Raw genomic sequence first — 19,349 nt, 5'->3', positions numbered from 1 at the left:
GAGGTGTGGGTGCCTGGGGTGTGGCTCTTCCTTTCAAGGAAAGGGCACAGCTGTCAGCTGTTCCTGCTTCCACCTTCACTAACCGCACTGCTCCTTTGTGGGTGCTTCCAGAACACCTGGAGAACAGACTAGATTTCCCCCTAAAAGGCTCTCGAAGCAAAACAGGGCAGTATTTAAATGAATTCCAAGACAGCTTTGCACCCAAGGGTGAAAATTCACTTCCTATCTATTTCCAAGCCCAAATTATGTGCAAACCCATTTTCTTCTGAGTAGTTAAGTAACATTTGAGAACAGGAAGCCTCACTGCCCTGTTCACTGCCGTATTCCCAACACTTAGAACAATGCCTGGCACTTAGTAGGCATTCAGTAACTTAATGACCATTCTCGGGGGGAAAAGTGTAACATGAAATGCAGAAAAGGCCTTATATTAGTGATCTTACTGATTACAAATTAATAAGAAAAAGATAACAGTAAAAATAAACAAGGAAAAAAGTAGACAAGGAAGTTGAATAGAAAATTCAGCTAACCAGTGAACATACAAAAGATAGCTTTATGTTGTCAAGAACAGACTAAATGTCTTAAATGAGTTGCAGAATAAAACAAAGTATTATTTTATGTCTCTCAAATTGGCAAAGATTAATAAGTATCAGTGTTGGTAAGGAAGCATAAATTGGTACAGCCTTTTTAAAGAGCAATTTGTCATTTATCAAAGCCCTGAAATTGTGTTCTCTTTGGTCCAGGGGGAGTCCTGTTTCTAGGAAGTCATACTACAAGAAACATTCCCATTACCAATGTGCATAGGTGCCTGTACAGAGAGATTCAGTTGGGGCATTGTTTGTAATGGCAAAAAATTGAAAACCATCTGAATGTCCATGATTAGGGTGTTAGACAAATAGATTTTGGGTCACCGATACAGTGAAATAACATACGGTGGTTGAAATGAATGGGCCAGAACCATGTGAACAGACACGGAAAAATACCTGTGGCTAGCTGTAGGGCAAAAAAAGCAGTTTGCAGAATAGCAGGTGTTCATAGGTTGAATGGTGTCTCCTAAAAGGGTATGTTCAAGTCCTAAGCCCTGTGACCTGTGACCATGACTTTATTTGGAAATAGGGCCTTTGTAGATGTAACCAAGTAAAGAGATGTCATTAAGGTGGGCTCTAATCCTATGTGACTGGTGATGTCCTTACAAGAAGAGAAGAGACAGATGCGCACAGAGGGAGGAAGGTCACATGATGACGGAGGCAGAGCTTGGAGTGATGTAGCCACAAGCCAAGGAGTGCCAGGGATTGCCTGCAACCACCAGAAGCTGGGAGAGAGGCATGGAACAGACTCTTCCTAGAGCCTCCAGAAGGAACCAGCCCTGTCGACACCTTGATTTGGCACCTCTGGCCTCCAGAACTGTGAGAGAATAAGCTTCTGTTGTTTTAAGCCACCCAGCTGTGGTCATTTGTTACAGCAGCCCTAGGAAACTAATAGACCGGGTATGACGTTATCCCATGATCATGCCTTCTGTGAATGTACCGTGACAAAGAGCTTCTTCAGTCCATCTTCTAACCTAACAGCCACCTCCTTGGAAACGGGGACTCACTGTATTGGTGATTTTTTTTGGTCCGGGGACAGCCTAAGCAGGGTAAACTTGGATTTCACCTCCTTTGCCTTCTCCACCCCTCACAAACCAGTGTCCTAGTGGCCTTTTGCTGTGTTCCCCCTCATCATCCCTTAAACTCTGAGCATCCGGAATTACCCTGAGTTCGTGTTTTGTTTCTGTGCTTCTTTTTCTATTTGCCAAGCCCTGTTCCTTCTTTTTTTGTGTTTTTAATTTTTTTATTTTTTGGCCACTCTGTGCGGCATGTGGGATATTAGTTCCTTGACCAGGGATTGAACCCATGCCCCCTGCATTGTAATTGCAGAATCTTAACCACTGGACCGCCAGGGAAGTCCCCAAGCCCCGTTCCTTCTTAAAATCTTGTTTTGAAGAGCCTTCTTCCAGGATGCTTCTCTGCCCCCTTATACCCTCACTCTGAGTTAAAAGCCTGCCTTGTGCACCCACCCGTCGTGCACCCACCCATCATGCTGTGTGATAATGTGGTAAAGCCTAGTGATTATGGTAGGTTTTCCTTTGGAGCCAGATGACCGGAGATTTGAATCCTGCATTTGTCACTTACCAGCTATGTTACCTTGAGCAAGTGGCTTCACCTTTCTGTGCCTCAGTTTCCTCATCTGCATAACGGGGGTCGTAGTACCTACCTCACTGGGTGGTTTTAAGCATTAACAATGGGGTTAAAGCTCTCGCAATAGTGGCTGGCACGTAATAAGCGGTCAGTAAGCCTTCGCTGTTGTAATTATATGTTTACTTGTCTGACTCCCCCACTAAACAGAGATACTTAAAGGCAGTAATTGTATTTTTCTCTCTCCATCCCCAGTGTCTTGCAGAGTACTTGGCACATGGTAGGCATTAAATAAATGTTTGTTGAATTAATAATGATAATTAATGTAATTGCCGACCAGGATCCCATACTGGGCTCAACTCTGTTTGGATTCACATCATGCAGGGGCCAGTGAACCCACCACAGATCAGCTGGTATTTCCCAAACTCCTCCAATGGGCAAGGCGTCCACAGTGGAGGGGATGGAAGAGTGGACGTCCAGCCCCTGACCTCAGGGAGCTGAGAATCTGGTGGAGAAGATGGTGGAAGCGCACGAAACATCAACAACAACAATATTAGGTCTTAACCGTTTGTGGGAGCAACAGAAGAATGTGCATTCACAGTTAACTATTTCAGCCCTTGTTTTCCAAATTCTTTCTAGAGAGCTTCTTTTTTTAAAATGAATTTATTTATTTATTTTTGGCTACTTTGGGTCTTCGTTGCTGTGTGTGGGCTTTCTCCAGTTGGGGCGAGCGGGGGCTACTCTTCGTCGTGGTGCGTGGGCTTCTCATTGCGGTGGCGTCCCTTGTTGCGGAGCGTGGGCTCTAGCCGCGCGGGCTTCAGTAGTTGTGACACACGGGCTCAGTAGTTGTGGCTCACGGACTCTAGAGCGCAGGCTTGGTAGTTGTGGTGCACGGGCTTAGTTGCTCCGTGACATGTGGGATCTTCCCGGAGCAGGGCTTGAACCCTTGTCCCCTGCATTAGCAGGCAGATTCTTAACCACTGCGCCACCAGGGAAGTCCCATAGAGAGCTTCTTTTTAATAATGAAACATAGATCTGGAGGCTTCGTCAGGGTCAGATTTGATTTTTTTTTTCCAGGTATACTTTCTCAGTAGGCACATAACATCTGGTTGTCCTCTGGAATTAGCAGCCGTCAATAATCATTGCTAGATCCAGTATTTTATTAGGGACTATAAAATGGTGATATTCTGTGTATCAGCTGGAGACTTCTATAAAGATAAACCGCCCCTTATTAACTGTTTGGTTACCCTGAGGTATAGCTGTTCACGAAAGGGAGAGTAAATGCTTCTTGACCAGTTTTTAAAATAATGAGCCTCTTGCCAGGTGTCCTCGAGTGAGTGACATCGTCTTTAAACCCTGCGTGGCAATCCCTGAGGCACCGCCGTGATGCCCAGGGAAGACAGGGCAACCTGGAAGTCCAACTACATCCTTAAGATCATCCAACTTCTGAATGATTATCCGAAATGCTTCACTGTGGGAGCAGACAATGTGGGCTCCAGGCAGACGCAGCAGATCCGCGTGTCCCTCCGCAGGAAGGCTGTGGTGCTGATGGGCAAGAACACGATGATGGACAAGGTGATCCGAGGGCATCTGGGAAACAACCCAGCTTTGGAGAAACCGTTGCCTCACATCCAGGGGAACGTGGGCTTTGTGTTCACCAAGGAGGACCTCACTGAGATCAGGGACATGCTGCTGGCCAATGACATGCCGCCTGCCGCCCTGCAAAGTCACTGTGCTGGTCCAGAACACTGGTCTGGGCCCTGAGAAGACCTCCTTCTTCCAGGCTTTAGGCAATACACTAAAATCTCCAGGGGCACCATCGAAATCCTGAGTGATGTGCAGCTGATTAAGATTGGAGACACATTGGGAGCCAGTGAAGCCCCGTTGCTGAACATCTCCCCCTTCTCCTTTGGGCCGGTCATCCAGCAGGTGTTTGACAATGGCAGCATCTGTAACCTTGAAGGGCTCGACATCACAGAGGAAACTGCATTCTCGCTTCCTGGAGGGTGTCCGCAATGTTGCCAGCATACGTCTGCAGATTGGTTACCCAGCTGCTGCATCTGTACCCCCTTCTATCATCAGTGGGTACAGGTGGGTCCTGGCTTTGTCTGTGGAGACTGATAACACCTTCCCACTTGCTGAAAAGGTCAAGGCCTTCTTGGCTGATCCGTCTGCATTTGTGGCTGCCGCCACCACTGTTGCTCCTGCTGCTGCTGCTGCAGCCCCAGCCAAGGTTGAAGCAAAGGAAGAGTCGGAGGAGTCGGACGAGTATATGGGATTTGGTCTCTCTGACTAATCGCCAAAAAGCAGCCGACTCAGCCGGCTTTATTTGTGAAACAAGGAAATAAACGCTTACGTCTCTTACCAAAAAATAAAATAAAATAAGATAATGAGTTGGTTTTCTAGCATCCTTCAAAGGTGACCAATGGAGGACTTTGGGCTCTTTTTTTTTTAAATTTTAAAAACATTTTTTTAATTTTTTAAATCTTATGATTTGGCATTAATGGTGTCTTTTTAAAAAATTTTTATTGGAGTATAGTTGATTTACAATGTTGTGTTAGTTTTAGGAGTACAGCAAAGTGAATCAGTTATACATGTACATATATCCACTCTTTTTTGAGATTCTTTGCCCATGTAGGCTATTACACATTACTGAGTAGACTTCTCTGTGCTATACAGTAGGTTCTCATTAGTTATCTATTTTATATATAGTAGTGTGTATATGTCAATACCAATCTCCCAATTTATCCCTACCCTCTGGGCTCTTTTTTTTTGGTGGTACGCGGGCCTCTCACCACTGTGGCCTCTCCCATTGTGGGGCACAGGCTCCGGACGCGCAGGCTCAGCGGCCATGGCTCATGGGCCCAGCCGCTCCGTGGCATGTGGGATCTTCCCGGACCGGGGCACGAACCTGTGTCCCCTGCATCGGCAGGCGGACTCTCAACCACTGCGCCACCAGGGAAGCCCTGGGCTCTTTTTTTTTAAACATCATTATGAACTCACAGATTTTAAACTTACCAGTGTGTTAAGGCCATGTAGTTCTTACCCTTATGAAGCTTAAAAGGTCCCTTCTTGGCCTCGCGGGAGCCTCTTCAAGCTGGCCCTGACCCTTTTGATGTGGCCCTGCTTGTCTTTGCTCATTTCCTCGTATGATAAGATGTTCCAGGTTCATTTGGCACATTTCCTGCCCAGACCTGGAATCAGGTACTTCTCCAAGGAAGAAGGGCATGAATTTTTTGGGATACTGGTACAATATTACCAAACCACTTTCCAGAAGGACATTATTATCATTTACACTCCCATCTTCAAGGCATGAGGACCATTTTCTCCATATACTCAACCAGTGTTGAGTGTTATTTTAAAAACTTGGCATTCATTTGATAGGGCAGAATGATTTGCATTTCTTATTTGCATTTATGTTCCAATTTGCATTCATTAGGTTACTGGTGCATTGGAATGTTTTCTTATCTTTATTAATCATTTATATTTGTTTTGAGAAGACATGCTGTTTTGACCATGTTACTGTTAGAATTTTAGTAGTTATTATGATTGATTTGTAACTGTGTATCAAGGCCAGCAGCCCCTTTTCTGTCGATTGCTAGAAACCATTTTCCTAGTCGGTCGTTTGCCATTGAGAGTTGATGACAACTTCTATTTTATGTTGTCAGATATTATCCTTTATAAAGCATTTTCCAGTCCTCTCTCATTGGGGACTTCCGGGATCAGAAAGCTGAACCCTAAGAGTTATCTCCAGGCATTAGTTGGCACCCAAACATTCACTGTGCTGTCCTCACCTAACTACCGTTGGGTCCCTTGAGGCCAGAGTCCTGCCTCCTTCCAACATGGTCTGGATCCATATTTTCACCCAGACTCGCTCTGACTCTTCTTCATAGTGAAGGTGGGGGAGTGACTGAAACGATGAGCAACTGCTAATCCGGGCACTGCCTGGAGGTTCCCGGGGCAGTGGGCCAGAGAGCGCAGAGGTCCCAGCAGTCAGCTGTTTCCCTGTGGAGACCCGCTTACGTGACCCGCCAGCTCCAAGGCTCCATGGGGCAGCTGCGGGACAAAGTTTTGGACCCCAGGGTCTGTTCAGAACCTATACACCCACATGGCAGAGATTGAGTGGGTGGCGAGTCAAACAGGGCAGCCGGCAGCTGCAGACGGTCTGCGTGAGAGGGGTGCCGACCAAGGCCTACACTGGGTGAGAGGTGGTTGTCATGGGACGGAGGCCCTTAAAAGATTAAAAAAAAAAAATCTTGAACATAATAATGACGAGCAAGAATGGCTAAGAGCCCAAACTCATATGATACTTAATACGTGCCAGGCACTGTTCCAAACACGCTACATTGGTTAACATGTGAATTTACTTTTCGCAAGCCTAGGAGGTAGATACTGTTATTAGCACCATTTTATAGCTACAGAAACGGAGACACCGAGAGGATAAACAACTTGCCCAAGGTCATATGCTCGGTAAGTGGGAGAGGAGAATTGAAGTGCAGACAGTCTGACTCCAGACTCTGAGCTCTTGTCGCACCTCGGTCCTGCCTGTACACTGTGAGCCAGGGCCTTAAAGTGGTGCAGCTCTTCAGACTTCCCAGGGGGCATTTCGTCCCTGCAGGATAAGGAGCAGCTGGCTTTACAGATGGGGAAACTGAGGCCTGAAGGACAGAGTGATTTGCTCAGAGCCGTCTGTGCAAGTCAGATGCAGGTCTTTCTGTAGGTGACACTCGTTTGGCATCAAAGTCAAACTCTTTGAACCTCCTAGGAACAGAATTGCTCTTAGACAGGTACAGGCAGTGGTTACCTTTTCCCTTTGAGAGGGCTGACCCCTCCGGGGTCTGGTGAACAGGGGGCGTCTTACTTAGGACTTTGCTGGGCTCCTGAGGGCTGTGGAGGCCGGCCAGCTCTCGGGATCTCATGGTCTGAGCCCAGGCTGTGGCCGTTTCTGGAAGTTGACGTCTTTGCCCTTGTGTGAGGAGCAACGGAGTGTGTTCCAAGAGCGCCAGGACTGCTGGGTCAGGGGTTCTGGAAGAGTTGGGTAGAAAGTGCCCTGCTGTCTTCTTGCTCCTGGCCTAATGGCTCAGACCATTTTTAGATGTCAGGAAGTGTAACAATATGGTACATTTATCTTGGTGAATAATGGATGAGCTCAGGGAAGGTACTGTATTTTTCCTGGTGAATTATTTACCAGGAGCCTCTAATTTGAGGCTCTCCACTATGAGTGGTCTGAATCGGGTGTATCTAGAGTCCCTCCTGACTCCTCTCACTCCCCCGGTCTCCCAGCTACAGGTTTGCTGTAACCTTCCGTGTCTAGTGTTACACTGGGCAGCCCCGTGGCTGCCAAACTCTCTTGAGTTTGGAGTCCCTGTGGCCACTGGGTTGGGTGGCAGGAGGGAGTGGGGAGGACCCTCCCTACTAGAGATGCAGGGAAAGCCCTGTGGGGGGTTTACTTGGCCGGGGGTGGGGGGGAAGCTGGGGTCAATGTGGGGCTGGGGGCTGCTCTACAGGCATGGGGAGCCTTTTGTGTGCTTACGTGTGTGTGTGCACATGTGTGTGCTCTGGGTCTTTGTTTTTTTTGTCCCTTTCTCTGGGTCTCTCTAGGACTGTATGTTATTCTCTGTCTCTCAGTTTGTCCGTGTCTCTCTGTTGATCTGGGTCTCTCTGTGTCTCTCTGTCCCCGTCCCTCCCCCCTCCCTCCCTTCCTCTGCTCCTCCCTCCCTTCCCCCGCCCACACCATCAATCTCCCTCCAGCCCCCTTTTTCTCATCTTCCTGTCTCCCTCTGTCTTTCTCCATCAGTGTCTGCTTCTCTCTCTCTCTCTCTCTCTGCGTGACTTTAGAGGCCTGTAAGAGGCACCTCCTGGGATGGAGGGGCAGCCGGTTCCAGACTTAAGTGAAGCCAGATCTTGGTACCTTCCAGACCCTGACTTCAAGATCGACAGAGTAGGCATAAAATAAACTTTAGGTCTTTGTCATTTTTTTGGCTGTTCAGTTATTGCATCAGCCACTCCTAGGGGCTGTTTTTTTCTTTAGCTATTTGTGTGTGCTTTATGTTTTATAACATCACCCCGCCCCCCGGCCCCCAAAAGTCAGTTATCCCTAGGCTTTAAGCATCTGGTAATGTGTTGCAAGTTTTTGGTGCTTTTAAAAATAACTTACAAGGAATTGTTTCTGTCTGTTATTCATCAGATTGTATTTTTTTCATCTGTTGTTACTGATTTGGAGATTGAAATACATATTTTGCCATCTTTAACCAGAATGCTTTTTCAGAACAGCTGATTTTTCAAAAACGACTCTTTTTTGGTTATGTTCTTTTAAACAATAAAGGAGCAAATCATCAGTGATGCAGTTAAGAAATAAAAGAATAAAATTGGTTTTGTCTTACTAGAGAGTTTATATTTTAAGCTGTAAAGTGAAGTTTATAAGGAGTCTGATGCTTTGACTCTAATTAAGCAGCTGGCCTGCCTTCCCCTCCCCGTCTCTGTCCCCTGCCCACGCCCTCCCCCAACTGGGCAAGCATCAGTTACATCTGAGTGATGTCGGAGCAGTGACCATGGCCACAGTAGTCGATCCCCACCTCCAGATAGCTTCCCCCTCCGACATTTTTCCAGCCACACGTGGTAGCAGAGGTGGCTGAGGGGAGGGCCTTTGATGGCAGCAGCAGGTCTACCTTCAGAAGAAGGCAGTGGACACTGTGCAAAATCCTGCCCCCCCCGCCCCCCCCAGCAGCCTAGAGGCGAGGAGGGCACCCTTGCCTCTTGAAGACACTGGCTCTTCCATACTGCCTCCTTCAGTCGGGATTCTTCTCTTTGTGTTTCAGATTGAGGCTTAAAGCCTGGAGCAACCCTTTCCCTAGAGAGAAGGGTTGGTTTCCAGAAGCAGCTGTTGGTCAGACAGGTGGAGAAGGAAAGAAAGGAAGGCTGGGAGAGGGGCACTTGGAGGACTGTGTCCGGCTCCGACTCCTGGGCCCTGCCTTGTGCCCTGGCCCCGAGGGGATGGCCAGGCTGCCGAGGGCCACGTTCATCTCCTGCACATGTGTTCAGCATCGCCGCATGTCATCGGGTGTGTGGTACACGCAGCCCATTGCTGCAGGCCCTGGGTGGCTCGTGCTTTCCACATCACACATAGCAAAGCGATGTCCTCACATTCCCCACTCTTGTCTGCTCCAGGAAGTGGTTTGCAGAGCACTTCTAAATATAAAAGTATGAGACTGCCTCTTTCTCTTATCCCTTTGGAGCCAGCTGAGGACCAACCTCTTTAGTCACTTTTGGGGTTTGGTGGGAGGAGGAAGGGGCACGGGAGAAGCTGGGGGGGGGTGCGCCTGCATGCGTGTTTCCCCAGGCTCTGCTGATACCCGTATGCATGCCGGGGCACGGCGTGAGGCTAGCTGCAGTGCTGGAGGCCCGGGCAGAGAGGAGGGTGTAGGCTCAAAACTGATTTTCAAACTTTGGGCAGCTATGTTCAGCCACTTAACTTGTTTTCAAAAATTTCATTTGCTTCTTGCTTCCCCAGACCCAACAGTATGTTCTTCTACTGGGAAAAGCAGCAGGATGTAGGTGATGGCCCCAGGGAAGGCGCTTCAAAACATAGTGCCGAATGGAATAAAGTGAGAGACAGAATGAGAGATAATGCAAGATCATTTATATGGGTTAAAAATAGCTGCGCACGAAACAACATCACATTTGACCAGAGCACATACAAAGAGAGGACCTACCTGAAACAGGACAGAATGGTTGTTGGGGGGACCTGGATAAAAGGGAGTAAAGTGAAAGAAATGAAGAGCAGCTAGCGTGGCAGCGTGGAAAGAACACAGACGTGGGAGCCAGACAGATCCAGGGGCAGTTCCCGACCCTGCCATTACTGGGATAGCCTTGACCCCAGTTTCCTCCTCTGTGAAATGAGGCTGGTCCGTGTGGAGGGTTCTTTGGATGAGAAGTAATGCGTCCATGTAATAAGGGCCGGCAAGAAGCAGACGGTCAGAGTAGCTAAGGCAGCGCTGACTGATGGGACTTTTTGTGGGGACAGAACTGTTCTGCATCGGCGCTGTTCAGTACGGTGGCCGCTAGCCACGTGCGGCTCCCGAGCACTAAAAATATGGCTAGTGGAACAGAGGCAATGAGTTTTCAGTTTTGTTTCATTTTGATTAAGTTACATTTGAATAGCTCCATGTGGCTAGTGGCTGCCATATTGGACAGAACAGGCCGAAGGGATGTTTTACTGTCTTTAGGAGCCAGGGAGGATTTTCCCTCATTGAGTGCAGTTGAGGCCACTCCACCTAAAGGGCAGGGAATCATGTTCTCCCTGCATAGGGAGTTTAGGGTGTGTGCCTCAGAGATGAGTAAAAAGAGCACAGAAAACAGAGTCTCCCAGAGTTTTCTGAGACTGTCTTGAAAATGAATAGATGAAGTCAGGTCCAACCAGTCCCCAGACTGTCATTTAGTTTGCCCTCTGCTTGCACAAGAAGGACCGTGGGAAGCTCACCCTGGCACTGTTCTTGCTGTGGTGTCCCTGGGCCCCTCCCCACTGCACCTGGGAGGAAGACCTGGTTGGGGCCTGGGTCTGGGCCCACCTAATGAATGGCTGTGGAACCTGCAGCGAGTCCCTTTCCATCTTTGGATGATGAGGGAGGACTCTTTGAGCACACCATCTGAGCATCCCAAAAGTCTTCCTGGGCCTGAGCTCCTGGATCATTTCCCAGTCTCGTGGTCCAGCAGCCCCATTGCCTTCCCGCAATGTAGATTATTTCTGCAGGCCGCTCACTGGCGTCTTCAGGAGACAGCTGGTTGCTGTCTCTGTCTCTCTCCTTGGAGCTGAGAATGGGCATAGAAGGTGCCCATTCAAGCTCACCTTGAGCTTGCAGTCTAGCTTGGAAGATACGGCTCTTGGTCACAGCACAGGCGGGCGTATCAGGGGTGTCACGGGCAGTGAGCTGGCAGTGTAAGTGTGTGCCCGAGGCAGAGGCGGGATCTCCTGGGGAGACGGGATGCAAGCTGAGCCGCAGGAATGGGAGTAGCTCATCAGCAGTGATGCTGGGTCCCGGTTTGCGACTCCCAGCTGCCTCTAACTGCACACCTGCCATTTATAGCATCACTTCTAATCCCTCCCGGGGCTGGCCCTACATGTGGTGTGTGGGCTTTAGGGGCCGGCTGTGCAGCTGGAGGCTGGGGGGCAGGAAGGGGACTCTGGGGAGTGAGCCCTTTGTTTCTGTAACTGCCTCTCAGGCTCAGTGCCAGCGAATCCAGGACTAGGTCTTGGTGACTGTCCAGTCACATCCTTTCAGTTCTCTAATGTTACATATAATAAAACTACCTGGTGGCGGGTGGTGGTAGGTCAGGGTCACCCTACTTGTGAGGGATTGTATCGAGACTAGAACCCAGGTCTCTCTACCCCATGTTCCTTCTGCCTGATCACACCACGTCACTCTGGCTGAGCTTTTAATTTATTGCCGCTTCCTTGGAGACATCGCAGCCATCTGAGGGTTACTAAGGGCGAGAGATGTGTCCTAGGTGTGGCCCTCTGAGCCCCAGCAGAAGACAGGCTGGTTCGAGGATCAGGTGGTGTGGCTGCTGGCTGAGGAGCTTCTTAAAGCACATCTCCCAGCCGGTGTATCTGTCCCTCTGGGCTCGGATGCCGCCTGATACTGGACACGAGGACCGCTTCTGCCGTCAGAGGTTGATCTTCCCCCTCCAGGGCCTCCCAGGAGTGGGCAGGGCAAGGCTGAGCTGTGGTTTTCATCTAAGGTAGAAGAGCTGGCCCGCTAGGTTGTTTCTGTGCTAATCCCTGGTGATTTTGTTCTGTTTCTCTAATCCGGACGTGGGAGCCTCTCCAGATATTTACAGTTAAATCCCAGGACAGGAAAACTCAGCCCGGTCCCTGGCTCTGCTCCCTCCCGCATGTCTCCAAGCGAGGGCTGTGATGGCTTGTGGAGGGCTGCGGGGCTGCTGTCAGCGAACCTGCGGCCTTCTGTAGACACTCGGGAGATGGGGCCGAGGTGGGGGGGCAGCTAGAACTTTGTGTTCTGCCTCTGGGTCTCTGAGTCAGCGGTGGTGGATTTTCAGCGACCCTCTGAACCCTGATTTTCTGGGGCTTATCATCATACAGGGTTGTTGGTGCTAAACCCACCTGTGGTATATTGGTGGTGGACTGGTGGCGGTGGAGGGGGACATTCCAGATCCCCAGATTCACAAACCCCACTGCAGCATTTTGTGTTCCTGCCGGCCCAGGTGCACTGGGGAGGGCTTGCTGTTCATGCAAACGACTTGTTCTTACAGAGACTGAGATTTGTCCTTCAAAAAAATGATGCACGCCTATGAGCCGTGGACCCTTGGAGTGTCCCAGAGCAGCTGAAAGTGCTTCAGTTAGACCCTGAAGGCCAAAGTCCAGTGGTGCATTGGCCCCTTGGGGAGGAGAGGTGGGGCAGGGACCCTGGTACCCCTGGGGCCTCTCATTTGGTGTCCTTAGAGTTTCCACATGGAGGGGACCTGTGAGCAGGGCCATCCTCGTGTGGGTGAGGAGGCCTGGGGCTGTTCTCTTTCCTGGAACAGAGCATTTGTGCCTCTTGGGTTGAGGGCTGTCTCTCCTGGCCTGTGTCCTGATGCTGTCACCCCACATGGGACACAGGAAGTTGGCAAACCTCTCCCTCAGGGGACCATATGCCCAATAGGAGCTGTCTTGGCCCGTGCTCTCGAGGTCATCCGGGAGGCAGGATGTCCCCACAGGGACGTGGGCCCTGGAACCAAGGACTGAGTCTCGGGGATGGAGGAGTCGGCTTCCTGCCTGTGGCTCGTTGGCCTCGTGCATGAGAAAGGTCACAGTCACTCGTGATTACACATATCCGTGCAGAATGCCCATGCCTGGGCCACCCAGGGTCATCTTGGTACCTCTGCCTGGTGCCAAGGCAGCTGTCCGAAGGATGGAATTTCTTTAGTAGGAGGGAGAGAAGGTAGATGGAATCAACTGGTCAGGTTTGGCAGGTTCTGGGACCTGTACAGATTCAGGGGTTGTCTTTCCAAGACCAAGAGGACTGGTCTCTGGGAGACAGGTAGTTGAGTGGCCCAGATGGTTACTTGGACCGAAGTAGCTGAAATTATCAGAGCAGAAAAACTTCCTGCTGCTCTCTGCTCTCCACAAAATCATGTTTACACATGTGTGTGCGCAGATGCACACGTATATACACGTGGGTCGACTGGGCCTGGAGCCCAGAGAGCATCAAGGAAGGTGGGCACCAGACCAGCCGCTTGCTGGTGAGTGGGGGGCGGGAGTTGGGCTGCTGCCCACACAGGCCTTTCTCAGGGGGCTGGGGCCAGGGCGCAGGCAGAGTGAGTGTCTGCATGTAGATGGCTGTCGAGGAGCCAAGGAAATGGCTTGGAAAATGTCCTTATTGGGTATTTGCAGCGCCAGCTCTGCTGGGGTCGTGCCTGATGTGGGCAGATGACTCTGCCTGCCGGTCACGGTGCCAGTGCTTCCTGAGCCCACCATGCCCTCTCTGTGCTTCGGGCTTTGCATTTATGAACCCACTTAGCCTCACATAGCCCCTGAGTGGTAGGCTTGGGGTCCTCATTTCATGTCAAGGGAGAGGCCAGCGGAGGTGGCATTGCTAGGGAGCGGCAGGGCCACTGGCTGCTGCTATGCTGAGCGGCTTCCTTGAGGAGCACGTGGGCCAGGTGTTCCGTGAGGGTGCAGAAGGTGTCATGCACGGAGGACCGGACTCTGAAAGGGGGGAGGCTTTGGGAAGCCCAGGACCGGTGTGCTTCCAGAGCGGGCCTTCCCTGGACCACAGCCCTGGGGGCATCCTCAAGTCAGGTGGTGCAGGGACAGGGATGTGCTGGGGACTGTGCCACCTCGAGGCAGGTACCACCTCGATCCCCAGAGCCTTCCTCCTTCTCTGTCATTCAGCCGAAGCTTCTGAAGAGTCCCTCACTTCCCAGCCCCTCCCTGTCTGGAGTCTGGCATATCTGCCAGGGGCTCCTCGGCCTGCCCGTTTCCCCTCAAACAAAACAACAGACCCCCCTCTCCTGCAGACCATGCAGATGGCCAGACTGGGCGCAGTAAACGTGGGTGCCACAGCACTGGGCCAGGCTCCTGCGTGAGAAGCCTGGTGGCCAGGGGTGTGCGCTCAGAGCAGGGGCCGGGGTCTTAGAGGAGGCCTGGTGGCTGCCCTCCCTGCCTTTTGTTACATCTAAAGTCTGCCCCAGCCAAGCACTAACCAGGACCTGCTGTGAGCTGACGTCAGGACAGAGGGCCCCGCGGGGCCGGCTTTGATGTTTCCCAGGCCCTGTCTTGGGGGTGCGGCGGGGGCTCTGAGTGGCAGTCTGGGAATGCAGCGTCTCACCACAGCTCCTGCAGCTCCAGCCCCGGGACAGGACGGGATGCTGGAGGCTGAGCTGGGGTCCCTCTGAGTCATGCCATCTCTTCTCCCAGCTCAGGTTTCTGTGGCAAGTGGTCTGTGGTTCCTGCAACCCCACAGCCCCTTTCCCTCCATCCTACCCCCCACCTGATTATCCCTTTCCCATCTGGGGTCTGAGATGGTGCTGGGCCTTGCCTGGGGGGAGCTTCCTAATATCCCTAAAACTCGAGTCCTTGGGCAGGATGGGTGACAGTGGTAAGGATCACGGTAGCCGCCCGCCGAGCGAGCTCATCCAAGACACTTCACACGTGTTACTGCGTTTTTGAGTCACGACGGCCTCCTGGGAGAGGCAGAGGAAGCTGGGGCACGGTCTGTGTTCCTTACCCAAGGTCAGGCAGACCGAGTGTGATGGTCAGGATCGAGTCGGACCTGACTGCAAACGCTTAACTAACGCTCCTGTGTATGGACGAGACTCCTGGCCCCCACTGTGTCTGGAGAAGCTGAGCTGGGAAGTGGGGAGTCACCTACACTTTGAGGCAGATGATCTCTCTCTGGTCTTTGATGAGCATCTTTAGTTCTGGGTCGAGGGCCCCAAGATTTGGGTGAGTCACGTTTGCAGAGGCCTGCTGAGGCCTCGGTGCGAGGCTGCCCATCTGTGTCAGGAGTGGGGGTCGGGAAGTGTTTCGGATGCCCCTGTGTCCGCCAGCTCTTGCCCCACGCTTCCTCTGAGGTCACCCCAGTTCAGCTAGTGTTCGCTGAGTGCCTCTGTGAGCCTGGCGTTGTCTGCAGGAGGTGTGTCTAGCTTTCTACCTGGCTGCGGGGAGTGAGACCCATTCTGAGATCAGATACTTCCAGGATTGGTTTTGAGTTCCTGGACGGGGCTGGGAAGAGCGTGGGGTATGGAGTTGGCCTCCTTGGATCATGGTCCTGGCTCTGCCACCAATTAGCTGTTTGATCTCTCTGGACCTCAGTTGACCCACCCATCCGTACTACACAGGGTTGTACCATGTTGCTCAGCGGGGGCAGGACCGCACTCCTGTGCAGATATTGGAACTGAGCGGGGTTGTTTGGGCTGTTAGGGTGACTGGGTGCAGATTTGCTAACTTGCACAGTGGGTGGGGTAGCCCAGCGTGGTGGAGAATTGTCCCATCCAGAGAGCCAGCAGGAACCCAATGAGAAGTAATGCGGGAGCTCTCAGCCCCTTTCAGCTCTGTGTGTCTTGCGGGCCGGCCCCTCTGGAACGCTGGGAAGCAGACCAACATCGGGTCAGCCCCTCCTCTGGCCCCAGCCCTGGGGGATCCTGAACTTGTCTTGAAACTGACTTTATGAGGAGACAGGTTCTTGTGCCCTAAAGAACCAACCCCCCCCTCCCCCGGCTCCGCCCAGGGACTGGGAAGGGTGCTCTTTGGGCCAAGATCAGTCTCTAGTGGTTTGGGATGGGATGGGCAGAACCCCATTAGCCTCTTCCTTCCTGCCCTTACTGGGCCCAGTTTGGCCAGAGGCAGAGCCTGCTTCTTTACGTAGCAGCCCCAGGTGGCCTGTTCCTTCTTCCTGGAGGGGTAACACATCCTCCTCTGTGCCATCACCGCCCCCCCCCCCCCACCTGCCAAACTCCCCAGGCGGCTGGTGTCCCGGGCTCTGCAGCTCTGGGCCTCTGCAGGGCGCCCACACGGACCAGGAACAAAGCCCGGTGTATTATTCCTGGCTTGGTAACTATGCCACCTGCGTGGCCCTGCCCTCCGCCTCCCCAGCCCATCTGCCACTCTGCACAGGCTCTTCACTCTCCCCTTTGTTTGGCTACAGTTCCACCTTTGATTGCAGGGCCCCTTCCCCCGAGGGTACCCCCCTGACCCCTGCCAGAGCTGAACTGTAGCCATGCAGGAGGAGGAGTGGATTCAGGTGAAAACCTGGGACCACTTAGCTCACCTCTCACCTAGCACAGAAGAGCCAGCCTTGGCCACAGACGGATCCTTAAGGATGGAGAGAAGGACGTGGGGGTGGCCCTGGCATGTCTTTGGGAATAATGCCAGTTCAAGAGAATATTGGCTTCTCCTGTGATGGGATGGGTTCTCCCAAAGACGCCCCTGGGGAATGCTGGGCTGCAGAGTGGTCTGTGGATGGGATTCAGAACCGCCTCCCTGACCTGTGGCCAGCTCTGATGCTGGACCCTCAGCGGGTATGTGAGTGCCAGTAATCCTTCCAAGAAGCTCTTTGGATCATGATTTAACTTTGCTCAGTGTCCTGCATTCTGAAGATGGTGGGAGGGTTGCTTGCTGATGTTCCCCGCTCCTTGGTCTGGCATTTCCTATGATCTGGTCCCATAGCTCCAAGGCCCTCTTCCTCTAGGGAGTGTCCCATGTGGCATTAATCCCCTCCTTCCCCTAGCCCTTGGGGCTCCCTCCCTCTTCGGTGTTCTAGAGGCACCGACTGCCCACATCATTCATTTGGCACGAGCTTTGCCTTATCCTGGGTCCGCCTCCAGACTAGCGTCCTGGAGGGTACCGCATCTTTGTATCCTGCGGAGCGCCCAGCACAGTGTAAACGTTCCTCAGTGGACACTTGGCAATTGTGGTCTAATGATCCTTCTCACTTGCACTTACTGGACGTCTCCTGTGCACAGGACAGTGGGTGACCTGTGTTAGAACAGTGGCTGCAGCTCCCCCTGACCCTGCCTCTCCCGTGTTCCCCATCTGCAGGTGCCCAGGCAACCATTGTCTTCATCAAGGAGCCATCCTCCCAGGATGCGCTGCAGGGGCGCCGGGCGCTGCTCCGCTGTGAGGTCGAGGCCCCAGGCCCAGTGCACGTGTACTGGCTGCTGGATGGGGCCCCAGTCCAGGACACCGAACGGCGCTTCGCCCAGGGCAGCAGCCTGAGCTTCGCAGCTGTGGACCGGCTGCAGGACTCGGGAGCCTTCCAGTGCGTGGCGCGGGATGATGCCACCGGAGAGGAGGCCCGCAGTGCCAACGCCTCCTTCAACATCAAATGTGAGAGCCGGGAGCTGTGCCCGCCCCCTCCCTCTAGACCCTCAACTCCCGAGCCCTGCGGGACTCCTCCTTTGCCTCAGCTTCTCCCATTTCCAGTTGAATGGGGCAGGGAGAATGCAGTTGGGGTCAGCTCTCTGCTTGTGTGGATAAGAGGAAGTTAAAACGTTTTAATTTTTCCAGAACTTATTTTTTTTCTCCTTCAAGTCTTGAACCCATTGATCTGCCAGATACTTTTGCAAATGGCAGGAGCAGTGAGGCAGTGTGCCCCAGTGTCCCTTGGCTCCAGAGCCTCCAGGTTCCATCGTTTCCTGCTTGTCCTCCTCCTCTGCTCTCTCACCCTTGCTCTGCCCCGCCCCTCACTCTGCAACCATGGCCTCTGCTCCAGGGATTGAGTCCGGTCCCGTGGTCCTGAAGCATCCAGCCTCGGAAGCCGAGATCCAGCCACAGACCCAGGTCATGTTGCGTTGTCACATTGACGGGCACCCTCGGTAAGGAGACACTGAGGGTGGGGAGGGAAAGGGTTATTCTGGACTGATGTCAAGAGCTGTCTCCCCAAACTGTGGACTCTGTCACCGCCCCTGCCCCATGCTGCTCCACACTGGGCCCTGGTCACCAGAGAAGGGGCAGCCTTGTGCTGTGGAGTGATCCTGGATTCTGGGAGCTGAGAAATCTAGAATCTCAGCCAGATTCTGCCCCTGAATTGTGTGCCTCTGTGCAAGTCACGGTCCCTCTCCAGGCCTCAGTTTCCCCATTTGTAAACTGAGGGGTCTAGCCCTGACCCTCTGATTCTGGCCCTCCCTGCCGGCCACCTGAGACCCCCCTGCCCCCCTGCTACTGACCCCCTCGGCCCCTCAGGCCCACCTACCAGTGGTTCCAAGATGGGAGCGCCCTGTCTGATGGTCAGAGCAACCACACGGTCAGCAGTAAGGAGAAGAACCTGACCCTCCGGCCAGCCGGCCCTGAGCACAGTGGCATCTACTCCTGCTGTGCCCACAATGCCTTTGGCCAGGCCTGCAGCAGTCAGAACTTCACCTTGAGCATTGCTGGTGAGCCTGGGGCAGGGATGGAGAAGGTGAGTTGGGGATGGGGGAGGGGCCTCCCCACCTTGCCTGCTCATGTGTCTGTGCCTCCCTCACCCCAGATGAGAGCTTTGCCAGGGTGGTACTGGCCCCCCAGGACGTGGTAGTGGCAAGGAATGAGGAGGCCATGTTCCACTGTCAGTTCTCAGCCCACCCGCCCCCGAGCCTGCAGTGGGTCTTTGAGGATGAGACTCCCATCACTAACCGCAGCCGGTAAGGCATCTGGCAGCAGCTTTCCAGTATGGTGATAGAAGTTGTGTATGGTTCTCTAAAAGGGAATGAAGTTCTTATCGCAGACATCATAGATCTATACGTGTATTACTTCGACTTTCCAGCAGATGGCAGTAGAATGTCTTCCTGTTACAAAATGATTCCAACAAAGGGAAGGGTCTCCCGGAAGGGCATCTTTTTCCAGTTCCCACAGACACACTGTGTGAGCCAGCGATGGCTCTGCTACTTTCTCTCCTCCCTTTCTGCCCACATGGGTCCTCTGGGATGGGGGGGTAGAGACCCAAGGATGGAGGGACACAGGGGACCTGGGGGATCACAGTCTGCACAGGAAGGTCCTGGAGGGCAAGGATACCTTACTCACACACATGCACGCACACGCACATTTTTTGGAAGAAGCAGACATTACTAGAAGGTGCCGGGAGGTGTCAGGCCTCTATAGGGACTTCTGTCCTCATCCAGGCCCTATGAGAGCAGAGACCACACCACCTGTGTGGTGTCAGGTGTGGCCATGGTCCTTTGGAGGTGTGGCTCCCTAGGCTG

The 19,349-nt window shown here is 52.5% G+C and overlaps 1 protein-coding gene and 1 pseudogene across 2 annotated transcripts in view; both read left to right on the top strand.

The window, feature by feature from the left end:
- PTK7 (protein tyrosine kinase 7 (inactive)) overlaps nucleotides 1–19,349 on the top strand; it is a 60,072-nt gene that overhangs the window by 18,830 nt on the left and 21,893 nt on the right. Inside the window, exons 1-5 of one of the 2 annotated variants that reach the window (XM_067752887.1) lie at nucleotides 6,620–6,641; nucleotides 17,212–17,499; nucleotides 17,885–17,987; nucleotides 18,355–18,545; nucleotides 18,641–18,791. In XM_067752887.1, the coding sequence (XP_067608988.1) occupies nucleotides 6,635–6,641; nucleotides 17,212–17,499; nucleotides 17,885–17,987; nucleotides 18,355–18,545; nucleotides 18,641–18,791 (740 nt within the window). In that variant the 5' untranslated portion in view covers nucleotides 6,620–6,634. Of the gene's footprint in view, nucleotides 1–6,619; nucleotides 6,642–17,211; nucleotides 17,500–17,884; nucleotides 17,988–18,354; nucleotides 18,546–18,640; nucleotides 18,792–19,349 lie in introns of those variants that run through there. The other variant, XM_067752886.1, reaches the window with a different exon arrangement.
- LOC137231967 (large ribosomal subunit protein uL10 pseudogene) lies at nucleotides 3,184–4,553 on the top strand (annotated as a pseudogene).

The sequence above is a fragment of the Pseudorca crassidens genome, chromosome 10 (genome assembly GCF_039906515.1).
Source record: "Pseudorca crassidens isolate mPseCra1 chromosome 10, mPseCra1.hap1, whole genome shotgun sequence".
Lineage (NCBI taxonomy): Eukaryota > Metazoa > Chordata > Mammalia > Artiodactyla > Delphinidae > Pseudorca > Pseudorca crassidens.
The sequence above is the reverse complement of the archived record's forward strand: the minus strand, read 5'-3'. Positions and strand labels throughout refer to the sequence as shown.